The 19,735-nt window shown below is 44.5% G+C and overlaps 1 protein-coding gene across 12 annotated transcripts in view; it reads left to right on the top strand.

The window, feature by feature from the left end:
• The window catches only part of LOC135899163 (sodium-coupled monocarboxylate transporter 2-like), an 83,227-nt gene extending 74,718 nt beyond the window's left edge, over positions 1–8,509 (top strand). For all 12 annotated transcript variants that reach the window (XM_070539574.1, XM_065428421.1, XM_065428422.1 and 9 more), the window contains 5 exons: positions 377–463; positions 2,224–2,396; positions 4,599–4,702; positions 8,147–8,247; positions 8,319–8,509. In XM_070539574.1, coding sequence (XP_070395675.1) covers positions 377–463; positions 2,224–2,396; positions 4,599–4,702; positions 8,147–8,247; positions 8,319–8,411 — 558 coding nt within the window. In that variant the 3' untranslated portion in view covers positions 8,412–8,509. The remainder of the gene's footprint in view (positions 1–376; positions 464–2,223; positions 2,397–4,598; positions 4,703–8,146; positions 8,248–8,318) is intronic.
• Positions 8,510–19,735: the final 11,226 nt, after the last annotated feature.

The raw sequence follows: 19,735 nt of genomic DNA on the forward strand, positions 1-19,735 counted from the left end.
CACCGGCGGCGGAGACGGTCACCATCGTCACCCCAAATATCTGTTGGAATGAGCCCAAAGCAGTTTACGCTGTAAAAAAGAAACGCGTTACGTATCTCAAGAGTTGTGACCATGGCGTACAGTGTGGCGTTTCATGGCGCCGTGTCTTAATTTGACACATTCCGATTGCATAACCTTCTGGCTATAAATTTGCATTTTTCACCAATTCCTTCGTTAGCGCTGTCAGATTTCATTGCATTTCATAGCCTGGCGACCTGTTATATTTCTGGACGCGCTTTGACGGCATTCCTGTACATTATTAGTTAGACATTTATATGAGGACAGGGTGATAAATGTTATGTAAATGATGATATTATTTTTCTTGCTTTCTTTACAGTCCCTTACTATGGTGTACAATGGCATGACTGCACCTTTTGTCGGTTTATGCCTACTGGGCGTCCTATTCCCGTTCGTTCGGGCAAAGGTACGTGCAATAGAAGCATGATCTGCGCAAATATTCATTCAGTTCAGTTTGTTTAGGGTGATTAATGACATCTTGAGGAGCACCTGTAGTGAGACTAAATTGAACAGAAATATTGTGAAACAGCTGAGCTCAGAGTGTCCATTGTATTACTACGATGGAGATTCACGAACAAGTCGTAGGAAATACACATAGCGCTGCCTTTAGAGTTAATGCATAATGCGATCAGGCGTTACGAGAACAGAACCGTTTGGATCATGTTCGTTCGTTTGTAGCGCTTTGGCATGCAAAGTTGACGACGCGACTTGCGCGATCTTAAACCTATTCATAATTTCAACAGGGCATTCATTACCACATAATTAAATTCTCAATAAGAATTCTTGGACATTCCATTTGTAGCATCAGATACAATAATCCACAAAAAAGAATCAGAAAGTCGTAAGTTATTCAGAGCCTCTTGGAGTTAACCAGTAATGTACACTGTCTATAATGTCTTGCCCTGTCATTTTATAAACATAAACCTACATATTGATAGCCTGTAGTGACGGTGAACAACAGAGTAGCAAAACTGTGGGTGACGAATCTAACTTTTTTATCGCGCGAACCTGTGCCCACAAACGCAAGTCACACTCGAATCAGAACGACGGCGGTGAGCACAGTCGGCGATCCTCGTAATCTGAGCTGCGGATCAAGTGTGTCGGCTTTGATGCATGACTAGTCGAAGTTTACAAATGAATCCCCGGTGCCCCCTTTTCTTCCAGAAAGTATTACATGATTCCTGTCGCGCATACAGTCAGATTACACATGGTTCGTTGACAACAGACAGCGGATCGAACCAGCGATATCATTAAAGAAAGTTCAGATACAGAAAAGCGCGTATTGTGCTTTAAAAATTGAGAGCCGGTGAAAAGCGGCCAACGGATAAAGATAAAGCGTACACCTGTCAGAATGCTTCAAACGTGCATGTCAGGTCAGGTATGGTGTAAATTTCAAGCTATATTCTAAAATATATCTTAACTAGCGACATTCTACCCTTTTGCAACACTTGATATTAATGAGGCAGCAAATCCTGGTGTTTGCACATCCTTAGCTTACGTACCCTTATTGCGGCAGTCCGGGCGTCTAAAATATCATTTGAGGGTTGTTTTCGTACAGTGAAGTCTCGCCTTATTTTCGCGAAATACTCTGGCAGGTTGTGTTTAGGTGCTCCAATTTTAATTTTTTGCTATACAAAGGAGCAACTCGAACTCTAATTTTAAACAGCTGCGATAAACGAGTGCTTCGCAGCATACACAGCCTCACATCTGTGAAAGAGGCTTCTAACTGACTGCGAGTGTGTTTTTGCTTGAAAATGAGATTTAAACTATGGATTTTTTTTTTACTTCCCGCGCTAACTTCTGTCTTCAGAGTTGTGGCGGCTCCAGCAGTGTCACCTTTAATAATTATGAGCTTTCTTATCTGTTCAAGACTTTAAGTGATGTCTACCTTGAAAAATTCCGTGGGGATGTCACACGTTTCGTACGAAAGTAAATAATAATTATATATCCTGGCCCGTGGTAGAATAATATAACAGACCCAAATATACCGATTGATAGTTGTAACTGCACGCTCTACATAAGGCAGAGCTGCCCACCTTTGTATTGATAATTCGTTAAAATACGCTCGAAAGCGACGTTGAACTTGACTGCAGCCAAGTAAACATTGAAATCAAGTGCGTTCATTTTGATGTCAGAAATTAAATGTTAAATTCTGCGTATGCATAGGGTGCCGGGGTGGCAACAACCGCTATGGTTGTGTATCAACTGTTACACATCGCAAGCATACTACGGAGTGGAAGAAACCTTCCCAGAATGGAGACATCCCTGGACTACTGCTTCCTCAACGGCAGTGGCATTTCTTCGCCATTAAACACTACCTTCGATATTCCACAGGAAGAGTAAGTGTATTTTTGGGTTAATTAGTTTTCATTAAATAAACAATGATTCGAGCTCAATTCATCGCATTAAACATCGCGAACGCTTGACTGTGAGCAGTCCGCAGGAATTATAGGGGGAAAGCCAAACGAGCTTTATTTCATTGTATTGTATTGTATTGGGTTTTATGGCGCATAAGCAACTCAGGCTATCATGCACCAAACGCATGGTATATTTATTTCAAAAAGTGGCTATCCTCAGCGAAGGTCCTTGTCAGGACAAGGACTCTGAGGAGCCCAACAAATCAAATTAAGACCTCAGCCTTCTTCTCAGAACTGAGAAAATGGGTGAGGTGCATCATAAGTTGCGTGAAAAAAATGGGTAAGAATTTTATTTCATTGGAGGAACGAAATGCAGCAGGCTTCAGCGATTCCTCCGCCTTTGAAGTCGTTTACTGCGACAGCTGTTGACTCTCGTAGCGGTGAATGCCATCTTCGTTAGAACATCTTTGCGATGAGCTCGAAGTTGTTTGGATCCGATAAACTACTGCTTGTAGTGGCCTCCGTAAAGACGCTCGGGTGTTTCCGCTTTCAGAGACTGCGTGGTGCACAAAACCTCGCACAAATGACTAAGCACGAAAGTTACGCAATAGAACAGTGCATAGTTAGCGACTCCCAAGTGCACAATGCCGCAGGGTTTTTCCGTAGTGCTACTTTTTATTTTCAGCCGGTTTGAAAGCGAAGCTTCATTTGCCTACCATCGCATGGTTTGGCATTCGTCATTTGGTCAGTTGGTCGGTCGCATCTTTGGGTTCTCACCGAGTGGATTCAAGCTTACATAACAAAGGGGGGGGGGGGGGAAGCGCGTCTGACGGCCTGATTCGAACCAAGGCCCGCCAGCGGAGTAGTCAGAAGATGAAACCAATTAGGTCAAAGGCACTTTCTTTCTTTTTCTTTCATGGTATTGATTACAAAAATAAAACACAAGTGCGTAAATTATTTACATAGCGTCCAAAACAGCTATCGCCGCGCGTACAAGCTCACATATAACACTCCACAGTACATGCAATTATTGCTTTAAATAAATATCTAAAATGGAGGTAACATGATACATTCATCTACAATCGGTACCAGTACGCTTGGAAGTCTCCTTGTTCAAAGATGTCTTTCATTTGTGAAGTCATCTGAATGAAATGCGACTGCGAAGACACCATCGGTTCGGCACGTATGCACGATAAGATTCTCTCTAACCAACGCCAACTAGCTCCGTGAGATGGTCGCCACAGGTTGATTATGATGAGTTTTTACTACGGTACATACCCACATCGGTGGACGGACCAGGAGCATGGCCGGTACATATCGTGAAAAGGCAAACAAGCTCTCTCACATTATCGGGCTGTGTTGTTGATTATTATTCCTATACCATGGGAAATATACCACGGCGGGGCACCAACCAAGCAGTTTGTCCGCGTGTTGAGTATGCTGATGATTTCCATACTATGGCATATACTAACTACGGGGGATTGGCCAAGAAGCGGCTGGTACATGTTGTGCTACCAACTCGCGCTGTGATATGAACGCTGCGTTTTGATAATGATTATGATTTCCACACTATGGCACATGCTTACAACGAGGAATTGGACAAAACGTAGGTGGTGCACAATATGCTTTGCCAACCAGCTCGTTGATATGATGGCCGTGCGTTGATGATAATTATAATTTTCATACTACGAAACATGCAGACAATGGGCGAGCCACTTGCCACTGCGACTGAGGAACGAAGTGGGCAAATTTATGTACTTGCATTAACCGCTTCGAGAAAGCTTTCGATTCGCATAGATTTCAGCGTGCGCGTTGGATGTGCATGAAATTTTTTTGCGCTCTTTCTATTTTTGCTAAATTACACTCCGGGTACTTATCTGCAGAAATGCGCACTTTTCGCAAAATACACTGCAAAACAATTTTGAGTTATGGCCTCCGACGTAAAGAGAGAGAGAGAGAACTCATAAGGGAAAGGCAGGGGAAGTGAAAACGTGCTAAATTCTTGCCAGGTGGATACATTCATTTAACTTTCAGTCCACGCTGGCCTAAATCTTTTCGTAAATAGAACGAAATTGTTACTATGTAAAAGATATTACCCATACAATGGGACGCTGATAAGGATATTCTGTATTTTTAAGCTTACTGTACGCGTACGAGAAACTAATTTCTCCTATTTCTTTGCAGGGCAAACGACTCGTTTATCCTGTTCCGTGTGTCCTCCCTTTGGAGCAGCTTCTTTGCTATTTTCGGTACAGTTTTGCTGGGAGTAATCGTGAGCGCTGTGACAGGCAAGTATATTATTGCGAAAGCAATTATATGGACACTCCAGGCGCATTTCCGCCTTCGTCACCGCCGTGATGTTCCATATAAATTCCAAATGCGATAACATCGTGGTCGCGTGCCGAGACAGATTCTAGTTTTGGAGTGGTGAAAGGTAGAGTGATAAGCTGCGCAGTAACTTTCTGTCAGTGGAAGGCGCCTTAACCACGCAGCACGGCGGAGGGGGTATATAAAGGTAGGAACGAGCAGCAGCAGCAGCAGCACCAGCAGAATGGACGCAGTGGATGCGTAAATGAGATTAGAGGCGATCGACAAGACAGGCGTCGTCAGCGTATGTCAGTAGAGCACGGAGAAACACCCTGTGAGTGGACTTGCAGCCCAAGGGGTGCATGATGTGTTCGACCGCCGCGCAAGGGAAATTTTGCTCGCGGTAGACCTTTGCGACAGTCGCTCTTGAGAGAGAGGAAGCTTGGCATTCACAGAACAGGTGATGTAGCGTTTCCATTGCGCCGCAGTCTCTGAAGACGGGGGAGGGTACCGGCGCAGGCTGCGGATGGCATCGCATCACAGGTTCTATCTTGAAGGCGATATGTGATGGGTACTCAGCGCGCAGAGTGCTGATAGCTTCGTGTTCGCTGTGTTCTGGCCGCTTACCTCGCGTCAAAGCGAGGGACAGTACGAAGATCTAGGCGCTCACTGCTGCTGCTGCGCTTCCTCATGTCAGTGTTTTAACAGCGAGAGACGTGTTCTTGTCGGATTGTGCGTGTATGACACCATGCTCGTTTAGTGTGGGCATGTTTACAAGTTTAGGCAGCCGATAAAACTACTACCCTTACTTTGTGTAACTGTCTAATAATTTACTATCGCAATTGATGCTTCGCTTTCGGGCGGAACTGCGATATTTAGAGAACCGCTGTTTCTTATTAGTGAGCCCGTTGTGTTTGCAGGTCTAAATCTTACCACTTGCCTTATGTGCGTAATCAAGGTTGTCTTCGATTTTCAGACTTTAGTTTGCAGTTAAATGACTTTATATATGACGGAGGGCAACAAAAATGCTTCGTAATTCTGAATAAAGAAACAGGGTCAATTATCGGATTCAAATGTATTTTGGGCGATTTCATGATTCCTCCATGCCAGAACGTGGTCAGACTGTTTTGTTCTATAGAGCAGACTTTCTCGTGCATCTCAAAACAGCCTTTAATATTTTCCAGCCGCTCTATGAGTTTATGTTCACAATATTACATGATTTTCAGAACCACAAGGCGAGTGGAAGGCAGCATGCAGAAATTTGAACAGTGCGCATTCAGCTTCTGCATTTTCTCATTATTCTGCCTAGGAGCGGCTCTATATATTCATAAATAAATATCATTACACAGCCAAAATACTGGCAGGTGCTTAGCTCGGATATGCCAGGATATACATAGCGAAAGCTAAGGCATAGCATGGCTAACCTTGGTTAATTTTGATTGCCAGACCAGGTTAGTCTGATTGTCTAGCTATGCTGTGACGCTTAGCCAGTCATTCGGCGCGCTGTTCGTCTGTTTCCTGGGGGATTTCTTTCGTCTTCATGTCGTTCCGATGTCGATTCCAGGCCTCCTCCTGCTTATCGGAATTGTCGCCGTCCATACTGCCGCCTCAACTGTGGTTGCGGCGCACGCGAGCTCTCCTTTTCAATCCTCCGTCAGGTTACCAGGCATGCGACGCAGCTGGCGAAGCGAGCGGAGGCGAGCGCAACGACGAGGAACGCCTTGTGCCGTCATACCAAAGGGTGTCAGCAGAAAGGCGCGGCACTGCGCAGCGGCGGAACACCTGTGGCTTGGTGCTACTTGTGGCGCATGCGCTGTAGTGACTAGGGAGCGAGAGATAGAGAAATATCCGCGGCGAGGCGTGTGTTGTGAGGTCATGTGCCTCCTTGGAGCAATGCCATGGCGAAATCGCAAGTTCGCGGCCAGTAAAGCTGTCGCTATAAGGAAATCAATAGTACGGCCTGCTCCCATAATTTGGAGCCATTATGTAGTTTTCTTAAGAAAACAGCGAATAAACATCGGCATTTTGTCAATCACAAGTGACGATGCAGCGAGCGGAAACGGAGTGCGGCGACCGTTTAAAACGTGAAGTACAAAGAAAGAATTCAAGAAGTTCGATGGATGCCTTGAATGCGGTAGTAGTGAAAAGGACGATCTCGCATAGTTCCGAAGGCTTGCTGGGATTCATGAGTTGCACGGGCACGGGCGCGAACATGCAAAAATGTAAAGCGCATAGAACAAATTTGGAGGGCGCTTAAACTTCGCCTTTAAGGGTGGAGCGCGATCGCATCTAAAGATTACTGACTGCTTCCACGCTTCCCCGCAGCTGAAGATTGCATAACCGTAATGTTTACAGGAAACGCTGGCGGCGAACGCTATGCACGAAGGCGAGTTTGCTGTTTTACGGTAGAAACGCGGCCTGTTGCTTGGGTCGATGCCGGAGGTAGTGCACAGCCGCGCCAAAGAAGTTATATCATTTTTAGTTTTTTTATTGTTTCACATTTTTAAGTTTCAGTATCAGAAGACTTAACATAACATGCGTGGGCTGTCGTAGTTTCGTTTCATGACATTTGTTTGTGGACTGTCATTATCGAAATTCTGAGGAATAATTTTGTCAAGCTTGTAAGAAAAGGTATGAGTAACTTTAGTGATAGAATAGTGTGACAGTATATCTTGCGTATGCCATATACCACGCACCATATAGCAAACCGTGCCACATACATATACCTAAACATGTGCGGGAATTTTCGCTCACGGAGCCGTTGTGACTATCGCGTTAAAATATTACATCCTGTATTTGCTAGCATTGGCGCTCATGCGTTGGCGTTACGTGCGTACCCGGTGGCTCAGGGTGCTCATAAAAAGCAAATCTACAACTCTTGTGGCACGAATGCCATTTGCAACGATACGCAGTGTTTTAGGATCAGTAGTATAGCCGGTATGGTAAACTCACCAACCATATCTCATCGCCGACCTGCGCAACATTGCAAAACTGCGCTTTGTCGTTGGCGATTGGAAACGGCACTTACGTGTGACCGGTATGATGCCAAAATTATTGCTTCAATTCCGACAGTCAAGCAGGATCATCGCGCTTTTGTGCTTCGCGCTCAAGGTAATTTAGTGCAGCCACATTGCTTCGCTTTCGCGTTCTCATTCTTGAGGCATGTTGTCTTTACAATCACAAAACCTTGCCGCGTGTGTTTACGTAATACAATGATTTTGTTGTGCTGGATCTGGCGATTCTTCATCTCGCTCCGCGATATTCATTGTGAAGCAGTGGCGGCGACGAGCAACAATTTATTTTGAGGGCTCCCTTGAAATGAAATTTTCGGTAAGCAGAACCAAAGAGGACGCAGCCTTGAAGCTTATTATTTGATGCAGAAATAACTGGAACTTCCTCGTACCGATTTCTTTCTATTTTGGCAGGCGAATTCAAAACCAGAGAAGACCTATCTCCGTTGTGCTGGAATTGTGCGGTGAGATTTTGGGAAAAGTCAACATTCTTATCGCGTCAGAAATCGGCAAAGGTAAGAATGTTGGAAAAACGTCATCCATCAGAGTAAATCTAAGATTTCCCCATTTTTTTTTCTTTTTACAGGAAAGCAAGGCAGCATATTTCGGCACTGCTACACTGAACTTCGGAATAGAAGACGCAGCGTTGCTTTCGCAAAATAAAGAGACGTCTGCATAAATAAAAGCGGCACAAAGGGCAACGAACAAAGGGAAGCAACCCGACACATTGGCAGGCTGTGCCGCAAATAAACTGGGTATGTGCCGTTTTTCGAGAAACCTCCTGCAGCCGCGCCGGACGCATTTTTATGGGGGCAGAATAAAAAAAAAGAGCTCTCTTGCGCACTGGGGGCACGTTAAAGATGGACCCTACTTGTAAATCACACAATTAATCCGCAATCCCCAACCATGGCGTGCCTCATAATCAAATCGTGGTTTGGGCACGTAAAACCCGAGAGCTCAAGAAATCTCCCGCCAACTTGGGTTACTCAGTATGTGCGAAAGCGTGTGCTGCAAGGGCGCGTCGTGCTTCTCTTTTCGGAAACCAGGTAAAGCTTCTCGGCAGTGCCACCAGATGGCGCTGCTGGCCAAAGAAGAAGCACGACCGAGGAGCGCGGTTGCCGCATGACGCCATTCTAAGACTTCGCGTGCACCGGCGCGCCATGAATTTCGGAGGCCATGCGCAGGCTCCGCGTCGGCGGCGCGAGCACGCGCCGAGTGTTCTTAAGGAAGCGTTACAATACGATACTCGCTACAATACACGCCTCACGCATTACTCGTCTCGACGGTGGCAATACGTTATGCCATTATATTGATTCAAAGCTAATGTATCACCGCCGGCAGTCATCGTGAGACGAGTATTGCAGCAATTTTTTATGCAAATGAACTACAAATTTATAGCCGAAAATTTATTTTTGAACTCTTCTAAATATTTAAATTATACAGTTCCACCAAGCAAGTGGAAACAATATCGCTGCGCAAATTACGCTGACAATGCAGCATACTAAGCCATATTCGCAGAAACGATGTTAGCAGGTTTATAGGTTGTTCAACATAGAAAAAAAAGTTTGGACAAGTACAAATTGCCATGATTGACATGAAACCTGATTCGAATTAAAACAATGGGTGAGGGACCGACCTTACAGGATGTAGTAGTCCTAAAGTAGTGTACCACTACGCAGGTGCACTAATATAATTATGTAGAATGCATTTTTCTTCTCTGCCGTGATGTACTCAGGTTGAACCACGACGTTCACCCGTCACTTTCAGCGAAGAACGCCAGTACCCCGGCAGTTCTTTCCTGCGTACCAAAACGTACCCAAACACGTGATTACTTGGACTCTGCAATGCTACTCTGTCCAATGTTTCTCTACCTGTGGTTGGTACATCGATAATTAGCGTTCATAGACGAGGGGCGCAACGCCACGACCATCTTGCTGTGATTTATACTAGGCATAGGAGTCGGCTTATGGTAATATTTACATGTCATGCTTTTTTTGATGCTGCATCATATGTTTGTTTCACGGTTATAGATAAATATTTCATTCAAAGGGCACCTAAATCGGCAGCACCACTATGCTGAATTTACGAGCACTGACCATCCACACCTTGTCGCTCAATTCATGAGATGCGTGCGCTGCGCTTATATCTCGCATGGGAATGAGAATTTAATTTGTTGTGAGTGAAATCAAAATACGCCGTCACGTGAGCAGTTCCACGTTTCTCTGCCGCATACCCTATCGCGGTTTTACAGCAGTGGTTTCTCCCATATCTATCTATCTATCTATCTATCTATCTATCTATCTATCTATCTATCTATCTATCTATCTATCTATCTATCTATCTATCTATCTATCTATCTGTCTGTCTGTCTCTGTCTGTCTGTCTGTCTGTCTGTCTGTCTGTCTGTCTGTCTGTCTTTCTGTCTCTGTCTGTCTGTCTGTCTGTCTGTCTGTCTGTCTGTCTGTCTGTCTGTCTGTCTGTCTGTCTGTCCAATTCGCCGCTTACCTGCGTCACTGTATAGGCCGTGGTGGAATGGTTAGCTTAGCGCATTGGTCTCCTGTGCCGAGATAACAAAGTTTGAAACCAACCATCGGATCAACTTGAGTCGCTGAGTATGTGCCAATGTGTAGCTGTGCATACGTGTCGCTTTTCAGCGAGGCTCTTTCACGCCTCCTTGGGTCACTGTAGATTCGAGACTGGGTTTACCTCATGAAACCAGCCGTTCACAGAGAACGCGACAATGGTTCTGGCGCTCTCGTCAGAGCCATGTCCAACTTCGATGATTCATGGCAAATAGCTGAACACTGCCAGGACTGGTTTCGGCAATTTGCAAGCGGACGTCCGTGTGGGAGACGGGGTCCTTAACCTTTACTTTTATTTTTGTTCGAGCACAGTGATATGCGTGTGTTTTTGTGCCAAGCCAACACCCAGCTCCTTGTATTAACATGGTTGCATCCGGATTGGCGGAAATTTCCATATGAGCTGTTTCCCTCTCTCTGGCTATATGTATGTTGTAGGAACGGCGCTGTCCCCCAGTCCACGTAAGCAGGCCCCAGTCCTTGCCGGCCGCACCCAAGAGCGCCCCGCCGAGCCTCGGACCGCCGCTCGCGCCCACGAGTCACTTTGTCCTCCTCTTTTTCGGCTGTTAGCTCCGATGCCAGAGTTCTCATACTGCCCCTCCCTTAGCGAAGGCGATGATGGCACCAGCCCACGGAGGCTTGCAGCGACGACATCGCACCCTTGGTTGTGTGCAAGCCTTGCAGACAGCTGAACCTAACGGGTATCGGCTGAGTAGGCAACGCCCGAGTCACCAAGGCCTTCCAGGAACCGGAAGGCCCTAAACGTGGCTGTCTTCCTGGATGTAGGCTTTGCGAAGATGCTGCGGTAGACCAGGCGGTGGAGCCTCCAAGTTGTCGAAGTCTTGCAGGATCCAGAAGGCTCTAAATCATTCCCGGAGGCACACCTGGTCCGGTCTCCTTCTTTGACCTCGTTATGACGAGTGCACGCAGCAGGTCACCGGAAATAGCAGCCGCCCGCTCGCTGCCATTACACCGCACAGGCACCACACGGCAGGGCACCACGCAGTTACGAGGAGGGGAAGATCGCAGATGGTAATGATTGTCGCTCGAACGGGGCTGCTTCCACTAACGTTAGCGACCGACACCAAGCACACATGAGGTTCTTCTCGTAGCCTCTTCTCTTCTTCTCCTTTTCTTCGGCATAGTCGTTATCGGCGTCTTCGCTGCCGCCTCCACCGGTCGGCGCCGAGAAGCCGCCCCCAGAGTTCGAGATTTGACCCTCCTCGGGCTCGGACTAGGACGACGCACCGCTCTTGTTCTCAGCTTCGCTACCCGTTGAGCGGTTTTTCCGAGCCGTTTCTTCAACATCTGGCCTTTGCGTGCCTTGGCAGTTCCTTTACCGCCATTGGTCCAGTCGTCGTCACTCTCCGACGTCCCTGAGTCGCTGGACGCGGCCAAGGTGCCAGGTTTGGAGTCACGCGTGGTCTCCATGCTTCGACAATTTTTCGCGTTGGTGCAGTAGCCCGCGCGGCAGGTCCCTTCTCCAACGGTGGCGCCGGAAGCTTCAGCAGCGCGTAGGAGACCGCTCCGTCCCCGTGTCCCGTTCCAGACCACATGATAGTGGCAGAGGAGCCGGCCGAAACGCTCCTCAGCGAATGCCAGAGCTGCAGCTCGCACAATGGGGGTTAACCGAGGGGCCCGTTTTTTATTAATCATATCATGAGAAGCCAACAGACAAACGCACCAAGGTCTACATAGGGGAAATTACTTGTACTTACCAATTGAATTAAACAAATGATAAGTTAATGGTCATGAAAGTGGATGAAAAAACAACTTGCCGCAGAGTATCGCTGGCGTAATGAGAAGACGTGCGATCGTTCCCCACCTGCGGCAAGTTGTTTTTTCATCCGCTTTCATTGCCATTAATTTATCATTTATTTAGTTCAATTAGTACGTACAAGTAATTCCTTCATGTTGTCCTTGGTGTCTTTGTTTGTTGGCTTCTCATCATACACCTTTTCTGATACACGAGCACGTGCCGCTGGGTATGCGCCGGAGTTAAATGGCAGAAAAAATACGGCAGAGCTCACCCCACGATGGCCGTCAATGGTAAAGCGGTTAGCACTCGAGCAATGAGTGACGCAGCGTACTTCCCAGGTGAAGTTTATTTAACATCTGCATTTGTCATTCTGCGATTTTTGTTGCTTCGGCTCTAGGTAACATATTCCGGTGACGCATGTGGCTGTGTCACTCGTTTGCCGAGGGCACACATGTGCCTGGCCGCATGACGATGATTAGTGAGGAAGAAGTAATGAGCCTATGAAACGACAACTGAATGATGACAACGATGTGACGTTTCTTAAATGATTAAGGTGGCATAACGGTGACAGCGTGAAGATGACGGCGAGCGTACGATTATGTCAGTAAAATAACAACCGGATGAAGATGATGACGACGAAGGCACGAACAAGACTTGTTGACGACGACGATATGACAATGGAGGCATGATATCGACCGTATAACGATGACGCAATGATGAGTGACATGATCACGATTGAATCACGATAACATAAATTCGATTGAATGACGCAGAAATGAAATCGATAGATCGACGAAGGGGGTATGTCGACGATGAAATGACAACAATGGGATGACGTTACTGAACAACTGACGATGGTAAAAGGACAGCGCGACGACCACATAACATTGGTATGAGAATGACTCTTTGAATGTTATGATGACAACTACATGAGGAGAGCTGGATCTTGAAGTTTAAATTGTGACGATGGAATCACCAAGATGACTTCAAGACGATGCTATGACAATGAATGGATGACGACGAGTGTACAACGACGTAATGGCGACGATGGCTAGATAAAGGCATGTCGACAAAGACATGAAGACGAGTTTGTGACCAAAATGGTGTGACGACGACTGCATCGCGGAGCTTCTATGACATCGATGGCGCGGCGACGACGGCATAATGAAAGTCGGATGACGAAGCTGAAGTGACGACGATTTCATGACAATGATGGTATGATAACAGGGTAAGGCAACAAATGAGTGATAGCGTCTGTCAGACGATGATCGTATAACTATGGCAGCATAATCACGATGGAATGAGTACAGCATTCTAGAGTATGACTACAGCAGTTGTAGCATGCACGACGTGCTAAAAGCACCGTTTTTTCATCGCTGCATGTGGTCCAAGGGCCATTTTTGACTGTCTCTAATTAGTACAAGGCGGTTGCTGAATTGTTCTCTTTTGACGTGTCAGACCATTGTTTGATGTTCGCTTTTCGTTGATGGAGTGTTGTAATTTTGCTTTGCATCATGGAAAGTAGGAAGAGTGATGCTCACGTAGAGTTTACTAAGTCTATTGCGGACAAACCGCCTGGGTCTATAAAGGAGGTTGTTATGGCTATGGTTGAAAAGACCGCGAAATTTGCGGAAGTGTTGTAGGAAATAAAAGCACAAATAAAAAATATTGACCGATCCAACAAAACTACAAAGCCAGAGCTCAAATCAGTTTCAGCCTCAATGGGCTTTATTAATAGTAACTTCGAAGAGTTCAAGCAGGAAATTATTAACTTTCGACAAGCTTTCTCAGGCGCAGAAACAAAGCCTGATCTGTCAAAGAGAAAACAAGCGGCTGGACAAATAACTTCAAGAAACACGACGCAAACTTACTGAATTGAAACAATAAAGTCGCAGAAACAATCTTGAATTGAAAGGCATGCTCTGGACTGACAATGAGGTTCTTGACGAATCTATGCAGAACATTGCAACATTGATATAGAATGATATCGGAATGTTGGTTTTGCTGATGGAGACATTGGTGTCATTCATTGTATGCGCAGAAAGGGTATTGGGCCACTCAGTATCATTGTCAAGTTTAATGCACGCCGAAAGCGTGACATGATCCTGCAAGCCGCAAGAAAAAAAAAGCAATAAACAACAGCAGCGCTTGATTCGGAAAGAGCTCACCCACTCCATGTCAACGAACACCTATGCCCTCAATATAAGGCGCCACTCGCCAAGGCCATCCAAATGAAGCGAGAGAAAAGGGGAAATTCGCCTGGATATGGGATGGCAAAGTACTTATGCGATAGACAGATAATTCTAGGGTCATCAGTCTTACAAGTGAAGACGATATAGCCCATATAGTGTCATTCCACTTATTTGGGTTGCCTGACAGATGTGTTCTTTAAAACAAAATGGCTTCCACATCAAAGAAAATTGATGACCTCTGTTTGAATAAAAATGCGACCATTTCTAATTGCAACATACTTAGTTTAAGAAAAAACGCAAACCTGTCGACCTCGTTCTTATCGGTGCAGAATTTCTTGTAGGACGTCATTAATATACCGTCAACGTGTGTCACGTTACCGAGGGAGCGATGGCGCCCTTTTTGTGTAAAAAAAAATCCCGGTTTGTCAATACTGCCTGCGATCACATTTTCATTCAGCGATATTGAAGTGCTGTTCGCGAAAATAAAAACTGGATATGTTGTACGCGTAGTCTATCGACCTCGCAACGCGATCCTTGGCAGTTTTCTCGATAATATGAAATTAGTTTTATCTTGCTTACGAAACTACCAAGCTACGCCGGTTGTAATCGTTGGTGAATATTCATGCACTTAATAAAATACACAAGGATTATTCTCACCCCCTTAAATCGTTCATTTTCCGAAATTTAATATGTCAACCGACACGTGCAACAAGTGCTACGGCTACTCTAATTCATCATGCATTCACCAATATCGAGTCTGGAATTGTTAATGGAGTGCACAGTCTACCTCCTTCAGACCGTTTGCCTATTTGCACGGCATTTAACAGCCAGTCTCAAGAACAAAGATGATAGGGGGCTTATAACTAGATTAGATTACAAGAAGTTTAGAGAAGAAATGATGGGAGCCGACTTTGAGCAAATGTACAATGACCATGTACACAGAGAGTTTTCAAACTTATTCAACTCAGTTAGCAATTAAATAACTGAATGTAGCAGTAGATATACTCCAAGTTCTTACAATCAGCCTATCTTTCCATGGATGACGACACAAATTTTGGAAATACCTTAAACAAAAGAACACTGCTATAACAAATGGGATCACAATAGGAGTAACGCTTTCAACTTAGGTCTGTGCAGGACATTAAGCACCAAAGAGGTGTCCGTGATGAGGGTCTAAAAAAGATATTCTAACTCGCAACGTATCAGACAAGCTGCTGGTGATTCGAAACAACAGTGGCGAGTAGTAAACGGGGTTACGGCTACGAGTACAAAGATTAAATTGTGTGTTCATCCTCCCTAGTCGATGCGGATGCTGTTGAAGATTTCAACACGTATTTTACGACTGTAGGTCTAGCAATAGCCGCTCAGCTACCCCAACTAAAACAGTGAAGCTCTTCCCGGTTAGTCCACGTCCAGTAGTAACTTCGTTCATCCTAGGTGAGATAGAACTTAATGACATCGTCTCAACCATAGTAAATACACCTAACAATAAACCAGCAGGCCCCGACGGCATTCATGTAAAGTTGCTTGAGGAAAATATTGACATGCTAGGCCCACTTTTGTGTCGCATGTTCAATCATTCTATTCCACAAGCAAAGTATGCAAATTCCCTAAAAATTGCCAAAGTGAGTCAAAACCACAAAGAAGGTGACCCGTCTGACCCTTCAAATTATAGGCCAATCTTTGTTTCAACCATAATCAATACTGTTCTTTAAAAAAATTATATCGAATCAGATGAAAAAAATTACTTGGTAAGTATATTGTGCTCTGCCATCAGCAACACGGCTTTAGACCTCGTTTCTCAACAGGTACTGCTGTCATCACGTTATCACAACAGATGAATATGGCTTCAGAACCAAATAAACTAGTAGCTGTGGTCTTTTTATATTTCAAGAAAGCGTTCTCTACAGTGGGTAATTGCATATTATTGGACAAACTGAAACATTGTGGGTTTCGAGGCAAAGTTTTCCACTTCTTATCAAGTTGTGTGAAAGATCCATTTCAGGTCGTGAAAAATCAATAACATAACTTCTTCGAAAGAGTACATCTTACTGGAGTCCCCCAAGGCTCCGTATTAGGTCTCCTTCTTTTTTACTTGTTTATAAATGACTTGCAACAAATAATTGACTCTGTAGAAATATTAGTGTACGCAGATGATACATGCATTACAGTAATTGCGGATAATATTGCGGAACTTTGTCGAAAAGTAAATGTAGATGGATGGATGGATGGATGGATACAACTTTCTTGTATGTCCGGCATGGTTTAACGCGACCCGGGCTCAGGTCTCCCACGGAGGAACGTCAAGGCCCTGCCTCAACGCCGCCTCATGGGCTTGCTGGACTGCCCACGTCTGGATTCCGAGGTCCGAGCTGCGCAGAGCGGCGGCCCACCTCGACGACAGGGTCTCCGGAGTAACTGCCATCCCTCCTATAACTACATTGCACTCCCACAGCATGTGTTTGAGTGTTGCTGGTCCTTCCTGGCATAATTTGCACGTGTCGTCTTGATGCTTATCTGGGAAGATACGTTTGAGACGGAATGGATTAGGGAACGTGTTTGTCTGGAGTTGTCGCCAGGCGACGGCCTGCCTCCTGTTCAATGTGGGACTCGGCGGTGGGTATATCCTTCTGGCGTTCAAATATGCACTGGTGATGTCGTTGTATCTTGTGAGCCTGTCCCGTTCTGCTCGAGAAGCGTTCGCTATCGTGCGAGAGGCGTTGCCCTGTTCGGCGCGGCGGGTCATGTCTCGCACCGTCCGGTGCGCCGTCTCGTTTAGGTTCGGGAGCGCGTCGCCTTCCGTGGTGACGTGCGCGGGGAACCATATGATCCTCGAGCTCGCGGTTTTGGATCTGCCCGCTTTGGCCAGAATGGACATGGCTTCCTTGGAAATTCGACCTTTGGCGTAATTCTTTACTGCCGTTTGCGAGTCACTTAGTACGACTTCGCATGCCTGTTCTGTGAGGGCCAGCTCAATCGCTACTTCCTCCGCTATTTCCGAGTGTTTGGTGTATACACTGCATGTGGTTCTGATTTTTGATTCTGCGTCTATGACTACGGTGGCGTATGTAGAGTTAAAGAGAATTTCAAACTGGTCTTTAGGTAACAAATCAACAATTCACACAAAGAAACCAAATATATCATTTTTCAGTCGCGCTTCAAAATAGTAGATACTGCACCTTTAAACATGCATATTAATAACATTTTATTGGAAAAGACAAGTTCTTATAATTGCCTTAGGGCCATTTTCGTTAAACACTTGCAATGGCAAGATCATATAAACAGCGTCTGCTCTAGAATAGCATCTGACTGCTACGAGCTAACTCTAGCCTGCGTGTATCTTGACATCTCAGTTTTACGACTAATGTATTTTGCCTTCATTGAAAGTCACTTGAGGTATCGCATCGACTCATGGGGATGGGCTTATACGCCCATATAACCATATTAAGAGGAACCTTCAGCTCGGGTGCACCTACCTAAATACATCTAAAAGGAGAATTCGTGTTTCTCGGCAACCACTGAACCAAATTTGACGAGGTTTGTTGCATTTGAAAGAAAACGTTAAAATTTAGTGACTGTTGATTTCGTATATTGTAATTAGGTCGTCAATCGTTTTATTAAAAATGGGCGAAAATAAAAAAAAAATTCGGAATACGAAACTATCAAGTTTTCAACTGTTTGACTCGGCAATGAAAAATGATTTCACAGTTCCATGAATTGCATGGAATAGCGCATCTGAAGGGAACAAAATTTATATGTTACATATGAACTTAAAAGAAATTTAGAGATATGGAAATACAACTTTTGCAGAACCCTTGTACACAACATACACGGCTATTCACGTAAGATATGAAATGACATACTCATTTTGTGCGCTTTTAATGATCCAATGTGTGCCTTTTACAGAACCGCGATATCTGTTTTGATGAAGAGATATTAATTTGCAAACTTCGTGTTTCTATTATTTTCAAACTTGCGAATTTTTGAAAATATTTTTAACACATTTCAGGCCCTAAAGAGAAATTCCGCTTGCAACCATCACTAGAATGTAACTTTGTCTCTAAAATGCAACAGAGTTTATTAAAATTGGTCCAGGGTTTAGCTCAGAAAAACGTTTTTGCGTTAAACATGTATTTGAATAGGCCGCGTCGGAGTTGGGCCCGAGCTAAAGCTTCCTCTTAAATCCCTTTATGAAGCTCCAAAAAACGCGCAGTTAGAATTATGTCTTATTCTAAGTATTGCAATGACAAGGCCCCATTATTACACCAATACTAAATAGTACTGTTCGACTGCTTACGTCACAAGAACAGTTCATTGTTTGTTTATTAGGTTGTTAGATTCAACCACCCATTCAATTCATGCATATTTTACTCGTCATCATGTTGTAGAAGAAATGTAAATGAAGGCCATTTTAATCTCGCACCGTCTAGCAATGTATACGGAGAGCGCATGCTACAGTTCACAGGCATTATTACCTTGAACAAACTTCCAGCGGGAATAATTAATTGCTCGAGCTTCCCTAACGCCCTGAAACGATATTTTTTCTTTGTTAAAGGCAGAGTAATCATGACTTCCTTGATAGATCTGTAAAAAGGAAAAACCAATGTATCTTATACACTATTTGCTACTTATTTTAAGTAACGAGTGTGACGATATTGTGTTGTTTTATTGTGTATTAAAATGTAATATTGCCCTGGTTTTGCTTATTGTGTACGTAATGTAATTCAAATATTATGGTTTATCAACCAGTTCAGTACTAATAGATAACTGTTTAGCATTTTTTTTGAGGTGCGTAAAAGATATCCGCATCATGGTGCACAACAAAATTGATATACCTACTCTCTTATATTTGAATTCTGTCCCTTACACTGTTTTTTGGCATTCTGAGGTACGTTACTTTTTGTTCTATTGGGCTACCTTTTGTTGACGTGAAATTACAATGAAAGACCTTGTACGTATTTGCAATTGTTAGTTCTATCTCTTTATTCCTTGCTGTGCTAGGATTTCTTTCATATTTATTGATCGGACCTTCAACTAGCCTTCGGCTATAGGTCCCACAAGTGTTTGTTACTTGTGCATAATAATATCGAAATAAAATTTGATGCATCTATTGAATGACAAAGAAAAATTTACCACGCTGGAACTACGAAGGCGGTATGAGGATGAGGACAAGACAATTATATGTTCACTTTGTGACGATGATGGCATGATGAGAGTTGGATGATGACGTAAGAATGACGACTATTGAATAACTATGGTGGCATCAAGATGATGGTATGACAACGAATACATGACGATGATTGTGTGACGACGACAGAATGACAGCGATGGCATGACAACGGTATCAGAACAACCTAATGACGACCAGTATATGATGATAATGTTGTAACAACGACTGAACCCCGAAACCTGTATGAAGACGATAGAGTAACGATACAGGCATGCCGAGGAGTGATTGACGAAGCTGCAATGA

The sequence above is a fragment of the Dermacentor albipictus genome, chromosome 5 (genome assembly GCF_038994185.2).
Source record: "Dermacentor albipictus isolate Rhodes 1998 colony chromosome 5, USDA_Dalb.pri_finalv2, whole genome shotgun sequence".
Classification (NCBI taxonomy): domain Eukaryota; kingdom Metazoa; phylum Arthropoda; class Arachnida; order Ixodida; family Ixodidae; genus Dermacentor; species Dermacentor albipictus.